At 45.4% G+C, this 16,970-nt stretch overlaps 1 protein-coding gene across 1 annotated transcript in view; it reads right to left on the bottom strand.

The window, feature by feature from the left end:
• Positions 1-16,970, bottom strand: part of UBE2O (ubiquitin conjugating enzyme E2 O) — a 173,371-nt gene that overhangs the window by 68,626 nt on the left and 87,775 nt on the right. Inside the window, exon 5 of the mRNA XM_029600426.1 lies at positions 3,764-3,827. Within this exon, the coding sequence (XP_029456286.1) occupies positions 3,764-3,827 (64 nt within the window). The remainder of the gene's footprint in view (positions 1-3,763; positions 3,828-16,970) is intronic.

Below are 16,970 nucleotides of genomic sequence, written 5' to 3'. Positions count from 1 at the left end.
TATATATAGTATTGTATTTCCCTTTCCTTGATATTTTTGCTATTACTATTTATTGTACTTACTGTATTTTCATGCTTTTATATGATTGTAAACCGTTGTGAAGGTTTTACTGATGTGACTGTATATAAAAAAACCCAATAAACCATAAACGGATTGTGATACATTACAGGAGGACCTTGCAAGACTGGAAGATTGGGCATCCAAATGGCAGATGAAATTTAATGTGGACAAGTGCAAGGTGTTGCACATAGGGAAAGTAACCCTTGCTGTAGTTACACAATGTTAGGTTCTATATTAGGAGCTACCACCAGGAAAAAAAGATCTAGGCATCATAGTGGATAATACTTTGAAATCATCAGCTCAGTGTGCTGTAGCAGTCAAAAAGAAAACAGGATGTTAGGAATTATTAGGAAGGGAATGGTTAATAAAATGGAAAATGTCAATGCCTCTATATCACTCCATGGTGAGACCACACCTTGAATACGGTGTACAATTCTGGTTGCCGCATCTCAAAAAAGATATAGTTGCGATGGAGAACGTACAGAGAAGGGCAACCAAAATGATTAAGGGTAATGAACAGCTCCCCTATGAGGAAAGGCTGAAGAGGTTAGGGCTGTTCAGCTTGGAGAAGAGATGGCCGAGAGGGGATATGATAGAGGTCTTTAAGATCATGAGAAGTCTTGAACGAGTAGATGTGAATCGTTTATTTACACTTTCGGCTAATGGAAGGACTAGGGAGCACTCCATGAAGTTAGCAAGTAGCACATTTAAGACTAATGAGAGAAAATTCTTTTTCACTCAGTGCAAAATTAAGCTCTGGAATTTGTTGCCAGAGGATGTGGTTAGTGCAGTTAGTGTAGCTGGGATTAAAAAAAAACAAAACATAAGAACATAAGAAATTGCCATGCTGGGTCAGACCAAGGGTCCATCAAGCCCAGCATCCTGTTTACAACAGAGACCAAACCAGGCCACAAGAACCTGGCAATTACCCAAACACTAAGAAGATTCCATGCTACTGATGCAATTAATAGCAGTGGCTATTCCCCAAGTAAACTTGATTAATAGCCGTTAATGGACTTCTCCTCCAAGAACTTTTCCAAACCTTTTATGAACCCAGCTACACTAACTGCACTAACCACATCCTCTGGCAACAAATTCCAGAGCTTTATTGTGCATTGAGTGAAAAAGAATTTTCTCTCATTAGTCTTAAATGTGCTACTTGCTAACTTCATGGAATGCCCCCTAGTCCTATTATTCAAAAGTGTAAACAGTCACATCTACTCGTTCAAGACCTCTCATGATCTTAAAGACCTCCATCATATCCCCCCTCAGCCATCTCTTCTCCAAGCTGAACAGCCCTAACCTCTTCAGCCTTTCCTCATAGGAGAGCTGTTCCATCCCCTTTATCATTTTGGCTGCCCTTCTCTGTACCTTCTCCATCGCAACTATATCTTTTTTGAGATGCGGCAACCAGAATTGTACACAGTATTCAAGGTGCGGTCTCACCGTAGAGCGATAGAGGCATTATGACATTTTCTGTTTTATTAACCATTCAATTCCTAATAATTCCTAACATTCTGTTTGCTTTTTTGACTGCTGCAGCACACTGAGCCGATGATTTTAAAGTATTATCCACTATGATGCCTAGATCTTTTTCCTGGGTAGTAGTTCCTAATATGGAACCTAACCGTGTAACTACAAGCAAGGGTTATTTTTCCCTATATGCAACACCTTGCACTTGTCCACATTGGGCATCCAAATGGCAGGTAAAATTCAATCTTCCAGTCTTGCAAGGTCCTCCTGTAATATATCACAGTCCGCTTGTGATTTAACTACTCTGAATAATTTTGTATCATCCGCAAATTTGATAACCACACTCGTCATATTCATTTCCAGATCATTTATTTATATACAAGCCGTTAAGCCCGTAACAACGGGCTACATTAAAAAATTTTTTGGTCCATTTCCTTTCCACTCCCTCCCCTCACCTCTCTCTCACCTCCCCCCACACCTCCCTCTCTCTCTCCTCCCTCCCTCCCTCTCACCTCCCCCCACCTCCCTCTCTCTCTTCCCTCCCTCCCACCTCCCTCTCTCTCTTCCCTCCCTCCCCACCTCCCTCCCACCTCTCTCTCCCCCCCCCACCTCTCTCTCCCACCTCACTCTCTCCCCTCCCCTCCCACCTCTCTCTCCCACCTCACTCTCTCCCCTCCCCTCCCACCTCACTCTCTCCCCTCCCCTCCCACCTCACTCTCTCCCCTCCCCTCCCACCTCACTCTCTCCCACCTCCCCTCCCACCTCACTCTCTCCCACCTCCCCTCCCACCTCACTCTCTCCCACCTCCCCTCAGCTCACTCTCCTCCCAGCTCATCCACAACCAGCAGACAGGGGGTGTCCCTCCCGCGCGCCGCCGTTACTGCTCCTCCCTGCCTCTCGCACGCTGCCGCCGCTACTGCTCCTCCCTGCCTCTCTCTCTCATACGCGCGCGCGTCGCCGCCACTATTGCTCCTCCCTGCCTCTCGCGCGCGCGCGCGTTGTCGCCGCCGCCGGTCCTGCTCGCTGCCGCTGCCGGTCCTGCTCCTAAGGAGCAGGCGCCATTTTTTTTCCTGACACGCTGCGCTCTGGCCGATGTGCGCGCATGCGCAGTAGAGCTGCTCTCTACTGCGCATTTGCGGCACGTCGGTCAAGCTTCGTTTATTAGTATAGATTGAAAAGCACCGGTCCAAGTACAGATCCCTGAGGCACTCCACCGTTTACCCTTTTCCACTGAGAAAATTGACCATTTAATCCTACTCTGTTTCCTGTCTTTTAACCAGTTTGTAATCCACGAAAGGACCGCCTCCTATCCCGTGACTTTTTAGTTTTCGTAGAAGCCTCTCATGAGGGACTTTGTCAAATGCCTTCTGAAAATCCAAATACACTACATCTACCGGTTCACCTTTATCCACATGTTTATTAACCCCTTCAAAAAAATGAAGCAGATTTGTTAGGCAAGACTTCCCTTGGTAAATCCATGTTGACTGTGTTCCATTAAATCATGTCTTTCTATATGCTCTACGATTTTGATCTTGAGAATAGTTTCCACTATTTTTCCTGGCACTGAAGTCAGGCTCATTGATCTATAGTTACCCGGATCACCCCTGGAGCCTTTTTTAAATATTGGGGTTACAGTGGCCACCCTCCAGTGTTCAGGTACAATGGATGATTTTAATGATGTTACAAATTTTAACTAATCGACCAGAAACTTCATTTTTTAGTTCCTTCAGTACCCTAGGATGCATACCATCTGGTCCAGGTGATTTGCTACTCTTTAGTTTGCCAATCTGGCCTACTACGTCTTCCAGGTTCACAGTGATTTTGTTCAGTTAGTCTGACTCATCACCCCTGAAAACCATATCCGGAACTGGTATCTCCTCATGGAGGAGAAGTCATTAAGTGCTATTAATCAAGTTGTCTTAGGGAATGGCTTCTGCTACTACTGGCATCAGTAGCATGGGATCTTCTTGGTGTTTGGGTGATTGCCAGGTTCTTGTGGCCTGGTTTGGCCTCTGTTGGAAATAGGATGCTGGGCTTGATGGACCCTTGGTCTGACCCAGCTTGTCAATTTGTTATATTCTTTCAAGAGGTAAGGGGAAGAATTTTACTTTCCCAGTGCTTCCCTTAGCACCTTTGATAGCAATGGGCACATTATCTAAAACAATGAACTAAAACCCATACAAATGATTCTGAGAAATACAAACTGTGTTAGATGAATGGAAGAGGTTACCGAGTCACTGACGTGAGGGCAGACATCATAAAGCTTGGCCCCATCCTCTGTGCTCATGGAACATCTGTAACAAAAATGGTTACATATAGTGAAAACAATACCAAAAGCAAACATTACAAAGAGTTCTATATACAAAGGTCTCTAATCTACCAACCTCCTGTGCCCTGTAAATGGCCATATCTCTAGAGGGACTTGTCCCATGGCTATAGAAGAGATTATCAAGGTGAGCGAAATTCATGGCTGGGCATATTTTTCCTGGTTCTGAATTTCAGACATCAGAACAGCGATCTTCTTTCCTCCCATCCCGTTTCCTGTTCTTAAATAGGGAGCACTACCATATTTAAAGGGTTAATTCCCTTAATTACAAAAACTAAGAATTATGAGAAAGCAGACATGGAAATACCATGGGAAAAAAAAATCCCCTGTAACCAAAAAAAATAGCAAGTTGATATATTTTGAGCAAGCCATCCAGTATGGATATATGAAAGTGGAACAGATCATAATAAACCCTACTGGTCAATCCCCACTTATCTTCAATGAACCACAGCTACCATGTAATTATGGGCAATTAAGCTTTTCAATTTTCCCTCTCAGAAAGTTACATAACAGTCTTATTTATTAAAGTTGGACATGCTTCTGCTCTAGAGAGATACTGACAAGAAGAAATGCAGTTCTATAGGGTGCCCTTTCATACTAACTGCAGGACTTATGTCTACTGAATAAATGGCAACAGAATGAGACAGATATCTACAACACTCTGCACATCAAACATGCCCATATCACTGACAGGCCTTTGTGTTTTGTTTTTTTATTTCACTCAGCAGTTTCCTCCTGCTTATTTGTACTCTCTGGTCAATCAGAATCAATACTGGGAACTGGCACCATGAGCCTTCACATTCACAAGTATACAGGGATCCCCGTTCCCAAACATACCTAGTCTGAGCCAAGGGCCATGCACCAGGTCTCAGTTCTGGAACCCAGCAATCATGGACACTGACGCTGGCCACTGGCTGTCACCCTTAAGCAACAACCACAACAGCTTTCTTCAGCAGCATCCCCAGCAAGTGGAAGACCTGAGCTGGGGATCAAACTGCAAGGAGTCATCCCACAGAAGCCTTTCTAATAGTTATATATTTGTTCGGAAAGAAATTAGATTCTTCACAGGCTACGCAGAAATTAATTCTTACCAGATAACTTCCTTTCCTTGGGTTTATGCCTCCCAACTAGAGGATGGAGACACAGACTACATACAGGCTGTCACCCTATATAGGATCCCTTGCTGACCTCAACCTGCCAGTATTCTATGTAACAAAACAAGCTAAGAAATATTTTGATACACTAAAGATCTCCCTCACCTCCTATGCAAAAACTAGAGAGCTGCCACAGGAGAACAAACAGAAAACAAACATCGGAATGTGCACATCCTGCATTACTTGATAAGGTTTATTACCTTCATATCTATCACATCGACTGGCATACAAAGCAGTTATTCTGCAAATGAATCAGGAGAATAATACACTTGACAGAATAGGGAAGGTCCCGGACTGGTCTGGCTGGCCTCAAGGAAAGGAAATTATCAGGTAAGTCCTAATTTCTCCTTCCTCTTCATCCAGCCAGACTAGTCCAGACACAGGGGATGTACCCAGCTACCCCCTCTACTAGGAGGGAGACTGCCAAGCCTGCTCTCAAGACTTCTGAAGCAAAGGAAGCCCTTCCCTAGCTCAAAGATAAAGTCGATAGCGCTTCAAAGAAGTAGGCAATGAAGACCAGGTCACCGCTCTGCCAAACCTTCAAAGGCATTTTCCAGGCTAAGTTCTACCCCCAAAGCTACCTACGCTCAAACAGCATACACCCTCAATTTCTTGGGAAGCAGAAATCCCTTAGATATGTAAACCTCCCTTAGAACTTCTTTAATCCAACAAGTTATTGAAGGCTTTCAAAGCTGCTCTGCCATTTCTAAAACCACTAAACAGAACAGTATGATGCTCCAAGGTTTTAAAACTATTAGTGAACTGTAAATACTGTACTCCATAAAATTTGCAAGCAGCACATTTAAAACAAATCAGAGCTAATTATTTCGCTCAATGCACAATTAAGCTCTGGAATTCATTGGCAGAGGATGTGGTTAAGGCAACTAGTGTAGCTGGATTTAAACAAGGTTTGGATACGTTCCTGAAGTCCATAAACTGCTATCAATCAATATGGAATGGCCACTGTTTGTTGCTGGCATTAGTAGCATGGGATCTATCTAATGTCTGGGTAATTGCCAGGTACTTGTGACTTGGATTGACCACTGTTGGAGACAGGATACTGGGCTTGATGGACCCTTGATCTGTCCCAGTATGGAACATCTTATGTTCTTATGAGAACTAACATCTAAACGACAAAGTTGAGCAAACTCATCTTCACCAGATCCTCTTTGAAAGGGAGACATACTATCCGATTAAGAGGAAAAAGGTGAAACCACCTTAGGGAGGAACAAAGTAAGCATGCAAATCTTCACCAATTCATTTGAAAAACCCAAAAGAGGAGTCCCTAACACCATAGCATATAGCTCTAAAAAAGTGTCTGGTGAAGTAGACTACCATCAAAATACAACCCCCTTAAGAGTAAGCTGCTTAAGTGACACCTCTCTCAGAGGCTCAAATGGATGACCAACAATGTTTCCTCTAATTTTTTCTGGAATGTGTTCAGATGTGCCCTATTGCTGGGCACATAATTTCTGAACGTTAGTAGTAGGGGTACGTGGTGGATCCTCCCTCCCTGCACTGGCTTATGAGCTGTTTTTACTGTAGTACCACCAAGGACACAATCTGTCGTCCTCTCTCTCATTCTTGCCACAATTGTTTCCCAACTCTATTTTACTTCTTCTTACTCTTCCCTAGATTCTCATGTTTCCACTATTTTCTTCTCTTACACTTCCATTCCTTTGTCTCCCCCTAAAACCCTCCACCTCATTCCTCATCCATATGCCTCCTTTTCCATTCTTACCCCTTGCTACAAAACAACCCTCCATTTCTCATTTCTGCAGCATTTGCCTTCTGCTACCTTCCCACTCCAGCATGTCTCCCTGCCCAGTGGTGGAGAAATGGTCACTTGGGGCCTGGCGCAAGTTATCTTGTGTCCCGTGTCCCCCCCTCCCCCCCCCCCACCCACTTCCCCCAGCCCCCACCCAATGGCTCACTCAGCTAACAGCAAGAAAGTGCTGCAGGCCTGAAGTTCTCTTACCTTTTCTGCCACCAGCACCTTTCCAGCCTATGCAGTTCACAACTCAGATCAGCCATTTGCACTGCATGGAGTTCCATATGTAGAAGAGGTTCTGGTGACAGAACAGCAAGCTACAAAGGCACCAGGTCTGCCATGCTCCCAACTCCATTCTCCTGCTGTCAACTGGGACTGGGCCACAGGATAGGAGGAGAGAATCAGGAAGATGGGAGAGAGAGGTGGACAGATGGCACCTTAAAAGACTTGGGCTCAGGCCCATGAAGCACAACCATCCCTCCCCAAAAACAAATCTTGTGAAAACACAATTGGACATCATTTAAAGTTTAATATTTATGAATATTCTAATTCTAGTGTCATCTCAGTAAGAGTAACAAAACTTGTCTCTACTTCAAGGCACATTATGAAGTAATACAAAACCTTGCAAGACACACAAACTATAGCACACCACTACCACCACCGCAAATATTAGACCACGTCCTATAAAAATCAATATATCTCCTACAGACAAATGCAGATAGTGTTGCACAGAACCGAAAAGAGTTGTGCATCTTGCTGGGTGTGCCATGCTAATGTCCGAAGGCCTGTAGACAGAAAGGCACAATAAGGTTCACATTTCATCCACTGGAAACTGTGTAAACATAACACTGCTGTATCAGAAAAGCACTGGGATCATAACCAGGAGAGAATTATAGAGAATGAAGAAGTAGTCACCTGGGACATTCCGATTCCAGTCAATAAAAAGCTTGAGGCAAGAAAACTGGACATTGTGGTAAATCACAAACAAGAGTGGCATTGCTAGCAGACATGCAAGTACCAAGCAACTATTCTGTACAATGCATGGAAAGACGGAAGACCCTTAAGTACCAAGAAAGGCAATCAGATCAGGAAAATGTGACAGAAAGATATATAAATAGTTCTGGTTACATTGGGTGCCAGTCGAGATTAAAACATTTCCAGGCACACCTTGATATTTTGTCTATGTACATTACATCCTATGAACTCCAGAAGGAAGCTCTCTTTGGCACACTTCAAGTATTAAGACTAGCACTAGCAGGACATTGGAGAGACCAAAATCATACCTAAAGTATATTAGCTTACAAGTGATATGTATTCTAATTATGGCTGTGCAAAATAAACCAAAAAAAGAACCACTATGTGAATAATGCTTATCACCTTAATTGCCCATAGATTAAAAATGATGATGAGATTGAGAGATGTTCATATATAGCAACTACTACATACACAGGCAATAGCATTGCCCTAATATTATCACTAACTTCAATCCACAAAGGTTTTTTTTATAGAAAAATATTTTTGCAAATAAAACCTCAACTGGCAATAACTCATGACATATGTTATCAACCATTTAACAGTCAAATCTCATTTTATAATATAAGTAAAGGGACTTATCTTATACAACTTCACTGCAGTCTTCAATCAATATCCAACACGAACTGTGTTTTGAAGAGTTCTGCTTCAGGAGTAATCTGCCATTATGGGTCTACTTCTCTGCCAGTAATGGCGGATTACCCCTGAAGCAGAACATTTTACTATACAAGCATTATTCACATAGTGGTTCTTTTTTTTTTTTTGCTCTACTTTGTTGTGGTGTTTGTTTAGTTTAGATATTGTGTATGCACAAAAATCCCATTTGAAACTACCACATGAGACAGGCTCTAGAACATTCCTAATGAAAAAAACAGAACAAGCAGGAGCACTACAGATCACTACACAGAAACTACACCTCTGTCACACAGTTAACACACAAAATCAATCCTCAAATACAGAATAAGGGATAGAATTAGAAATATACAAGCAAAAATTTAAAATTGGAAACTCCAAGAAGCCAGATTTTGTATGCACTGAAACACTGGATAAACAAATATTTCCTGTCATACTAAGCAAATCATAAAAAGAGATGCATATTCTCAAAGTTGACATACTCCACTCACTAAACTGAAAATAAGTCTTTAGGTCCTACCTTTGTCGTCTTGACACTTGAGTATTTCATTTTTCTAATCATGTTGCCCTAATTTCTCTTTTCTATTGTAGGGAGATATCCCATGTTTTACCCCTGAAAGCAGCAAATATGAATCGTAATAGCCAAAGAAGTATGCAGACAAGGCTGACAGGCCCCCAAAACACTGTCTCAGTGGAAAAACAAGAGACCTTTCCCTGATGAGAACTTTACACTGAAAGATACATTATCTAGATCTGCCTGTTTGTAAGTGCTTGTTAAAATAAAAAAATAAAATAAAAAAATAAAAAAAGACAGGACAATAAAGCAGCTAAGTCCCTAAGCAGGAGTCATGAATCGGCAAGCAAGTCCAGAGGTCAGAAAGACCCCCCACCCTTGGAAGAGGGGGGGCAGTCAGAGAAAAACACTGGCATACAGACATGGCAGTTCCCCCTCCCTGAAGAAATGGGGAGGGGGGGGGGGAAGACCTGCAATGTGGCAAAGACCCTCCATCCACCACGTGATTATGCATGAGCTTATGATTATTTATCAGCTGGAAAGTATAAGACGGGGGTGGGGGGGGGGGGGAATAAGGAGAAAGGAGAGGACACTGGGAGTGACCTGGAAAGGAAGAGCAAAAGGGGAGTCCGAAGCAGACTAGCACTCCCTGCTATCGAGGAGGGAGAAGACGGTGTGGCCAGGAGACCAGAGAGAGGAGACATCCTGACGAGAGATGGTAGTGCGTGGTCTGAGGCGATGGGAAGCAGAGAGCAGCCAGATAGCTCTGCCAGTACAGAAGGGATCCAGAAGCAAGCCCCAGACAGCCGGTAGCTCCTGGATTGGAATGGGGCCTGGGAAAGAAGGTGGGTAGTATAATGGATTGATTAATGTGAAACTCCAATACTACCTTATGCAAAAACTTAGGGTGAGTGCGGAGAACTACCCGGTCATGCAGAAGTTTAGTGTAAGGTGGGTAGGTAACTAGGGCCTGTAACTCACTAACTCTGCGGGCAGATGTGATTGCCAAAAGAAAAATCACTTTCCATGTGAGATAGCGAAGCTCACAGGAGTGGAGAGGCTCGAATGGTGGTTTCATGAGCCGACCCAAAACCAGACTGAGGTCCCAAGAAGGGGCCAGAGGGTGCAGTGGAGCAAGCCCTTCAGAAAACGTGCGACAGAGGGTTGCACTGAAATGGGAACACACGCAACACCTTTATGGAAGGCAGCTACCGCACTGACATGCATCCTAATGGAAGAAGTTTTTAGTCCTGATTCTGACAAGTGCCAGAGATAGTCTAGAAACTTCGTAGTGGAACAAGTAAAAGGATCAAGGGACAGGGAAGAACACCATGGCTTAAACCTGTTCCATTTGTAAAAATACGATTTTCTCGTGGAAGGCTTTCGTGAAGCAATCAAGACACAGGAAACCGGCTCTGAAAGGTTGAGTGGCTGAAGATTAGCCTTTTAACATCCAGGCAGTCAGAGACAAGGCCTGAAGATTGGGGTGGCATAGGCACCCGATTTGAGTGATCAGAAGCGGATCCCTTCCCCAGGGGAATGTGCCTGCGAATGGAGAGGTCCTGAAGAATTGGAAACCACACTTGGCGTGGCCAGTGAGGGGCTATCAGGATCATGGTTCCCTTGTCTTGACATAACTTCACGAGAGTCTGAGAGAAGTGAAAGTGGAGGGAATGCATATAGGAGACCAGTTGCCCATGAGAGGGAGAACACATCTCTTGGTAGTGAGTGTTGGCTGCGAGCAAGAGTTCTCTACTTTGCGGTTTTGAGGTGACGCAAAGAGGTCTATGTGAGGGTAACCCCAACGTTGGAATATTGAGTCTGCTACTGTGGGGTTGAGGGACCATTCGTGTGGCTGAAAGGTGCAACTCAGCTTGTCTGCCAATACATTGTCCACTCCCGGCAAGAAGGTGGCCCTGAGGTACATCGAATGGGAAAGGGCCTCCGCCCATATCTGTGCAGCTTCCTGACACAGGAGGTAGGAGCCCGTTCCCTTGTTTGTTGATGTACCACATGGCCACCTGGTTGCCCATCTGAATCAGGATGATCTGGTTGGAAAGACGATCCTGAAATACTCAGAGCATATCCGATTGCTCGGAGTTCCAGGAAATTTATTTGGTGTCTGGCTTCCTCTGCATACCAGGTGCCTTGAGTTTGCAAATTGGCAACATGTGCTCCCCAGCCGAGGTTGGAAGCATTGGTGGTAAGGGTTATTTGAGGATCTGGAGTCTGGAAAGGTAGGCCTTGGAGGAGATTGGACTGATTTTTCCACCAAGCTGACAAAGTGGGTTGGTGATGTGGACAACGGTTGATAGTGGTTGAGTGGATTGAGTCCATTGTGACTTTAGAGTCCATTGCATGACTCTCATGGCCAAGCGGGCCATTGGGGTAACATGCACGGAGGACGCCATGTGCCCCAGTAAGATAAGGAAATGGTGTGCAGTTGAGCGTTGTCGAGACTGTAGCTGGTGTGCGCGAATAAAGTGAGAGTGAGAGCTTGTTCTCGAGGTAGAAATGCCTTTGCTTTGAAGGTGTCCAAGTCTGCCCCTATGAATGACAAAGTTTGAGATGGGACTAAGCAGGATTTTGTGTAATTGATGAGAAATCCTAGAGAGATCAGAGTGTGTAAGGTAAAACATAGGGACGTCAGAGCAGCTTGCTGAGTGGGAGCTCTGATCAACCAATCGTCGAGATAGGGGTAGACGTGAACACCTTGGGTCCTGAGGAAGGCTACTACTACTACGAGACACTTGGTGAAAACTCGTGGTGCAGATGCCAGGCTGAATGGTAGCACTCTGTATTGATAGTGCTTTGGGCCTACCAGGAATCTCAGAAATCTGCGATGAGACGGAGTTATTACGATGTGTGTGTAAGCATCCTGGAGGTCTAGAGAGCAGAGCCAATCTTCCCTTTGCAGAAGAGGAAGGAGGGAACCCAAGGTTACCATCTTGAACTTTTCTCATTGGAGGTACTTGAGGGCACGCAGGTCCAGAATTGGACGAATGCCACCTGACTTTTTGGGGATTAGAAAGTACTGGGAATAGAATCAGAGGCCCTGTTGGGAGTAGGGCACTGGTTCGATTGTTCTGGATCGAAGGAGGAGGGAGACTTCCTGATCCAAGAGTAGTGAGTGGTCTGATGTTCCCCACGTCAGCCGAGGTGGGGAATCTAGTGGGATGGATAGAAAGTTCAGGTGATAACTTTGAGAGATTATGGCAAGCACCCACTGGTCTGAGGTGATTGTGCCATTTCAACAACATGTGGCACACAATCTACCTTCCACTGGTACATGTGGTAGTGGAAGCTGGCCACTGCTCTCTATGAAAGTAAAAAACCAGATGCAGGGCCTGGCTGAGGAGCTGCCTGTGGTTTTGGCTTACGAGGTTGTCGGGACTGGGCCTTCTGGAAAGGCTTAGCGCAGCGACCTCTAGATGGTGGTGGATAGGACTTCCTTTGATGGTAGAACGACTTTTTGGAGTCCTTTCTGAATGCTTGCTTGGCCAGATATCCAGAAGGCAACAGAGAGTTGGCGAAGAGTCTCATGATAATCCTTGAGCTGTGCCACTTTTTTAGATCTGTTCACCAAACAGATTGTCCCCAATGCAAGGCAAATCAGACAATCTGTCCTGGACTTCAGGACGTAGGTCCGAAGACTTAAGCCAGGCCCATCTTCTTGCAGAAACAGCAGCTGCAGATACCCTGGAAGCGGTGTCAAAAATGTCATACGATGACCTTATTTCATGTTTTCCCGCTTCAAATCCTTTGTGAACCAGGGCTTGTAGTTGTTCCTGGAATTGCTGAGGTAGGGACTCCGCAAAGTCCTGTATTTGCTTGAATAGGAACCTATTGTACTGGGTCATATAAAGTTGGTAAGAGGCGATCCGAGAGATAAGTATTGATCCCTGGCTAACCAATGGCATCCAGGAATTTCTGCTCTTTGCTTGGAGGGAAGGAAGAATGAGGTTTTGAGCGCCGGGCCTTCTTTTGGGCAGACTCAACAACCACAGACTGGTGATCCAATTGAGGTTTTTGGAACCCTGGAGCTGACTGGACCAAATATGTGGTATCTGCTTTCCGGTTGACTGGTGCCACCGAACCAGGGTGTTCCCAATTCTTCTTCAGAAGAACTTGGATAGGGATAGAGGTGATTTCTTTAGGAGCACCCAGAAATTGTAGAAGCTCTATCATCTGGTGTCTATCGTCCTGTTCAGTCTGCAGTTGGAAAGGAACTAACTCAGACATTTCCTTCACAAAATTAATGAAGGACAAGTCCTCTGGAGGAGAACGTTTCCTGCTTTCGGTAGGAGAGGGTGATGATGGTAAATCATCAGTATCCTGGGACGAATCGTCAGTCCATGGATCATAAGGTTCATCACCGGCCCCTCTAGGAACCTTAGAGGGATAGAACGAAGGTATCCCCAAAGGTCCTGGTCTAGGCTCCAAAGGCATTGAGGGAGTCACCGAGGGCATCGATGGACGGATCAGCGGCACCAATGGCAGTAACCGTATCGGTGACATTGATGGTTGAGGCATCGGCAGGACTCCCAATGGAAGAAGACGGAACAGTGTTTCTCCTCTCGATGACAGAGTAATTGGAGAGGGCACCGGAACCATCGGTGACCCCGATCCATTGGAGGAAAAGTGGATAGTAGCGTTTCCATCCTCGAAAGTAGCGGTGCCAGTGCTACTAGAATGGGATCGGTGGTCAGTTCAGGAATCGGCACCGGCTTCGGAGGAATCTGGAATCTTTGCATCGCCTTGCCGATGGCCTCCTGAACCATTCGGTCCAGCTCTTCATGGAGACCTGGAGCGATCAGCCCCGGTTCCGGAAGTGGAGAAGGAGGCAGAGGCGTAGCCAGGACTACCGTTAAAGGCGGAGTCGCGGCCCCCATTACCCGTCCGGGTGAGGGTTTCCTCGGTGACCCGGAAAGGGTAGATGCCTTTTCTGGATGGGGTTTCTTTGGTGGTGGCTCGGATGATGGCTCGGTCGATGATTTGCCTTCGTTGATGGTCCGAGGCTTACGGTGTCTATGCTTCTCTCGACGATCCCCTCGGTCCTGAGGGGAACAGAGGTAGTCAATGGCTGGGAAGTAGTCGATGCTGGACGAACACCGGCCGGTGCCCGATACTGGTGCAACGTGGATGGTGCTGGTTCGGACGACGAAGCTATGGACAGAGTTGGAGTTTGAGACCAAAAGAAGTTCCATCTTCTCCATTCTGGCTTTGTGACCTTTTGGTGTCATTAAGGCACATTTGGTGCAAGTCAGGACATCATGCTCACACCCTAGGCACATTACACAGACTTTATGGGGGTCTGTGATGGACATTGTGCGAGCACAGTCAGGGCACCGACGGAACCCCAATGCCATGGCCATCCAAAAAAATTGAGCCGCGGTGTGGTTGACGGCCAGCAGGCCGCGAGGTTAAAACTCGACTGTACTCGACCGGAACCGGGGAACAACAAAAAAAAACCCACCAAAAAAAAAAAAACGTATCGGATCACTGCGGACGTAGAATGTTCAATAGGGGGACCCCTGTGGGGTATTAACTAACAAGTAATTCTGTGAGGAAAATTCCTGTCAGGAATCTCTACAGAGCTCCTTAACCCACGTGGCTACTGCTGCACGGAAAAAAGAAGACTGAAGGGGGACCCCTGCAGGTTGCAGGGTTAGTGCCATCCTGGGCATGCCCAGTAGGTGCCAGTCAAAGTTCTAGAAATTGACAAAAGTGTTCCGTGATTGGGCTCTATCCTGTGATGTCACCCATATGTGAGGACTACCATCCTGCTTGTCCTGTGAGAATTACCTCTGCCATCACATACCAACATGTGGTTGCCTCTCAGGAAAACACATATGCCACTGCCCTAGCATTGGCTGACAAGATCCTGACCACCTGACACTGAAGAGTGGGAGAAAACTGAAGGAGTGCTTTCCTAACACTTTGATTTCCAACTGATTGATGGACCATTTGGTTTCTTTTGGTCTCCAAGTGCCTTGAGCGGCTGGGGCTGGGGCATTCATTCCCTGTCAAGACCTAAATAGGAGATTTAAATGTAAGATCCATTACCACTTTCAGATTCTTGTATACCAGTTACAAAGGGAAAAAAAACAAAACAAACACTCTCCATGGCTTTCGTCAGATAAAGCCTCAAAATACACCTGGGCCTAAGGAGACCATTTTGATAGTAAGGCCCGCTGCAAGGATTCATATGCACTCTTGCCCAAGGACCCAAGGCAGCTGCCACAGAATCTAGTATATGAAGATAAATCCACACCATATATCTGACTTCTTTATAAACCATGGACCTGGTTCTGCAGCTTCCAGATCCTTAGGTCTATCAACCAGATCTAGCCCTCCTTGGTGTCTAACCAAACCCCCAGGTGCGCCATGGATTGAGAGGGTAATAAGTTGCTCTTGCCAAAATTAAAAACTCAGCCCAGGTGCTGCAATACTTGCATCACTCTGGCCATCACTGAATCGCTATCCTGGACTGACTTTGCTCAGATCAACCAATCGTCCAGATATAAATGCACCACAGTAACATAATAAATAATGGCAGAAAAAGACCCAAGTGGTCCATCCAGTCTGCCCAGAAAGCTTTTATTTATTCTAATTAACTTTTTTTTAAATTCTGTTTAGTATGGTAACTGGTGTTCCATGTAGGCTACCCCATGTCTTCTGTTAACGGCAGTAAGTGCCGCTCCATGCAGGTTATCCCTTATTTCATTTCCATCCTTTAGCCACTAGGGACCTTCATGTCTATCCCAAGCTCTTGAATTCCATTACAGTTTGTCTTAATTACCCCTACACTGGGAGGGCTTTCAATGAAGAAACATTTCCTGACATTTTTCCCCCAGAGTCTACCTCTTTGGAGCTTCATATTATGACTCCTAGTTCTACGGCCAAAATACCTTCTTTCAACAGAGCCACCAGTTTGGAAAAATAAAATATCTTGGAGCTGTGGCTAACCCACAGGCCAATTGGATGCGCGTTTGACGCGCTAGCTTTACCCCTTATTCAGTCGAAAACGCGCTAGCTTTACCCCTTATTCAGTAGAAAACACGTGTCCAACCCCTCCGAACCTAATAGCGCCTGCAACATACAAATGCATGTTGATGGCCCTATTAGGTATTCCCGCGCGATTCAGAAAGCAAAATGTGCAGCCAAGCCGCACATTTTACTTTCAGAAATTAGCGCCTACCCAGGAGGTAGGCGTTAATTTCTCCGGGCACCGGGAAAGTGCACAGAAAAGCAGTAAAAACTGCTTCCGACTTAATATCATGGCGATATTAAGTCGGAGGTCCCGAAAGTTAAAAAAGTTAAAAAAAAAATTTTGAAATCTGCCCGCGGCTTGAAAACCGGACGCTCAATTTTGCCGGCGTCTGGTTTCTGAACCCGTGGCTATCAGCGGGTTTGAGAACAGACGCCAGCAAAATTGAGCGTCAGCTGTCAAACCCGCTGACAGCCGCCGCTCCTGTCCAAAAAGAGGCGCTAGGGACACAGGGCACAGGAGAGTGGCCACGACTTTTACTGTATCGACCCGCCAAAAGGGAGAGCAAAGTGAAAGAAATTCTGAAGCTTTTCCTATATTAGGAAACAGATACTCCTCCAACAGATCAAACGGCATTAAGATTTTCCATCCTAAAATGGAATACCTTCAGAGACCTGTTCTGCTTCACATCCAGAATAGGGCAAAAAGATACCCCTCCTTTTTAGGTACCCTGAAGACGACCAAGTAATGAACCTGACCTCCCAAAAGTACAGGACCAGAACCACCATGCCCATATGCAGCAATCACAAAAGCATCGTTCGTGCAGCTTCCTTTTTTGAACGGAGTGACAAGGAGAAACCATAAAGCATCTGAAGTAGGCCAGGAAAACTCCAGAGCATGGTCGTCCCTAAGATCCACTGATCCGAAGTAATACGGACCCTTCGTCTGCTAAAAAGCTGACAACTCTCTGCCTTACCTTTGTGCAGAGAATGCCCTCACACACCTTCATTGGAAAG

The sequence above is a fragment of the Rhinatrema bivittatum genome, chromosome 4 (assembly GCF_901001135.1).
Source record: "Rhinatrema bivittatum chromosome 4, aRhiBiv1.1, whole genome shotgun sequence".
NCBI classification, from domain to species: domain Eukaryota; kingdom Metazoa; phylum Chordata; class Amphibia; order Gymnophiona; family Rhinatrematidae; genus Rhinatrema; species Rhinatrema bivittatum.
This window is presented reverse-complemented; position numbering and strand designations above follow the sequence as displayed.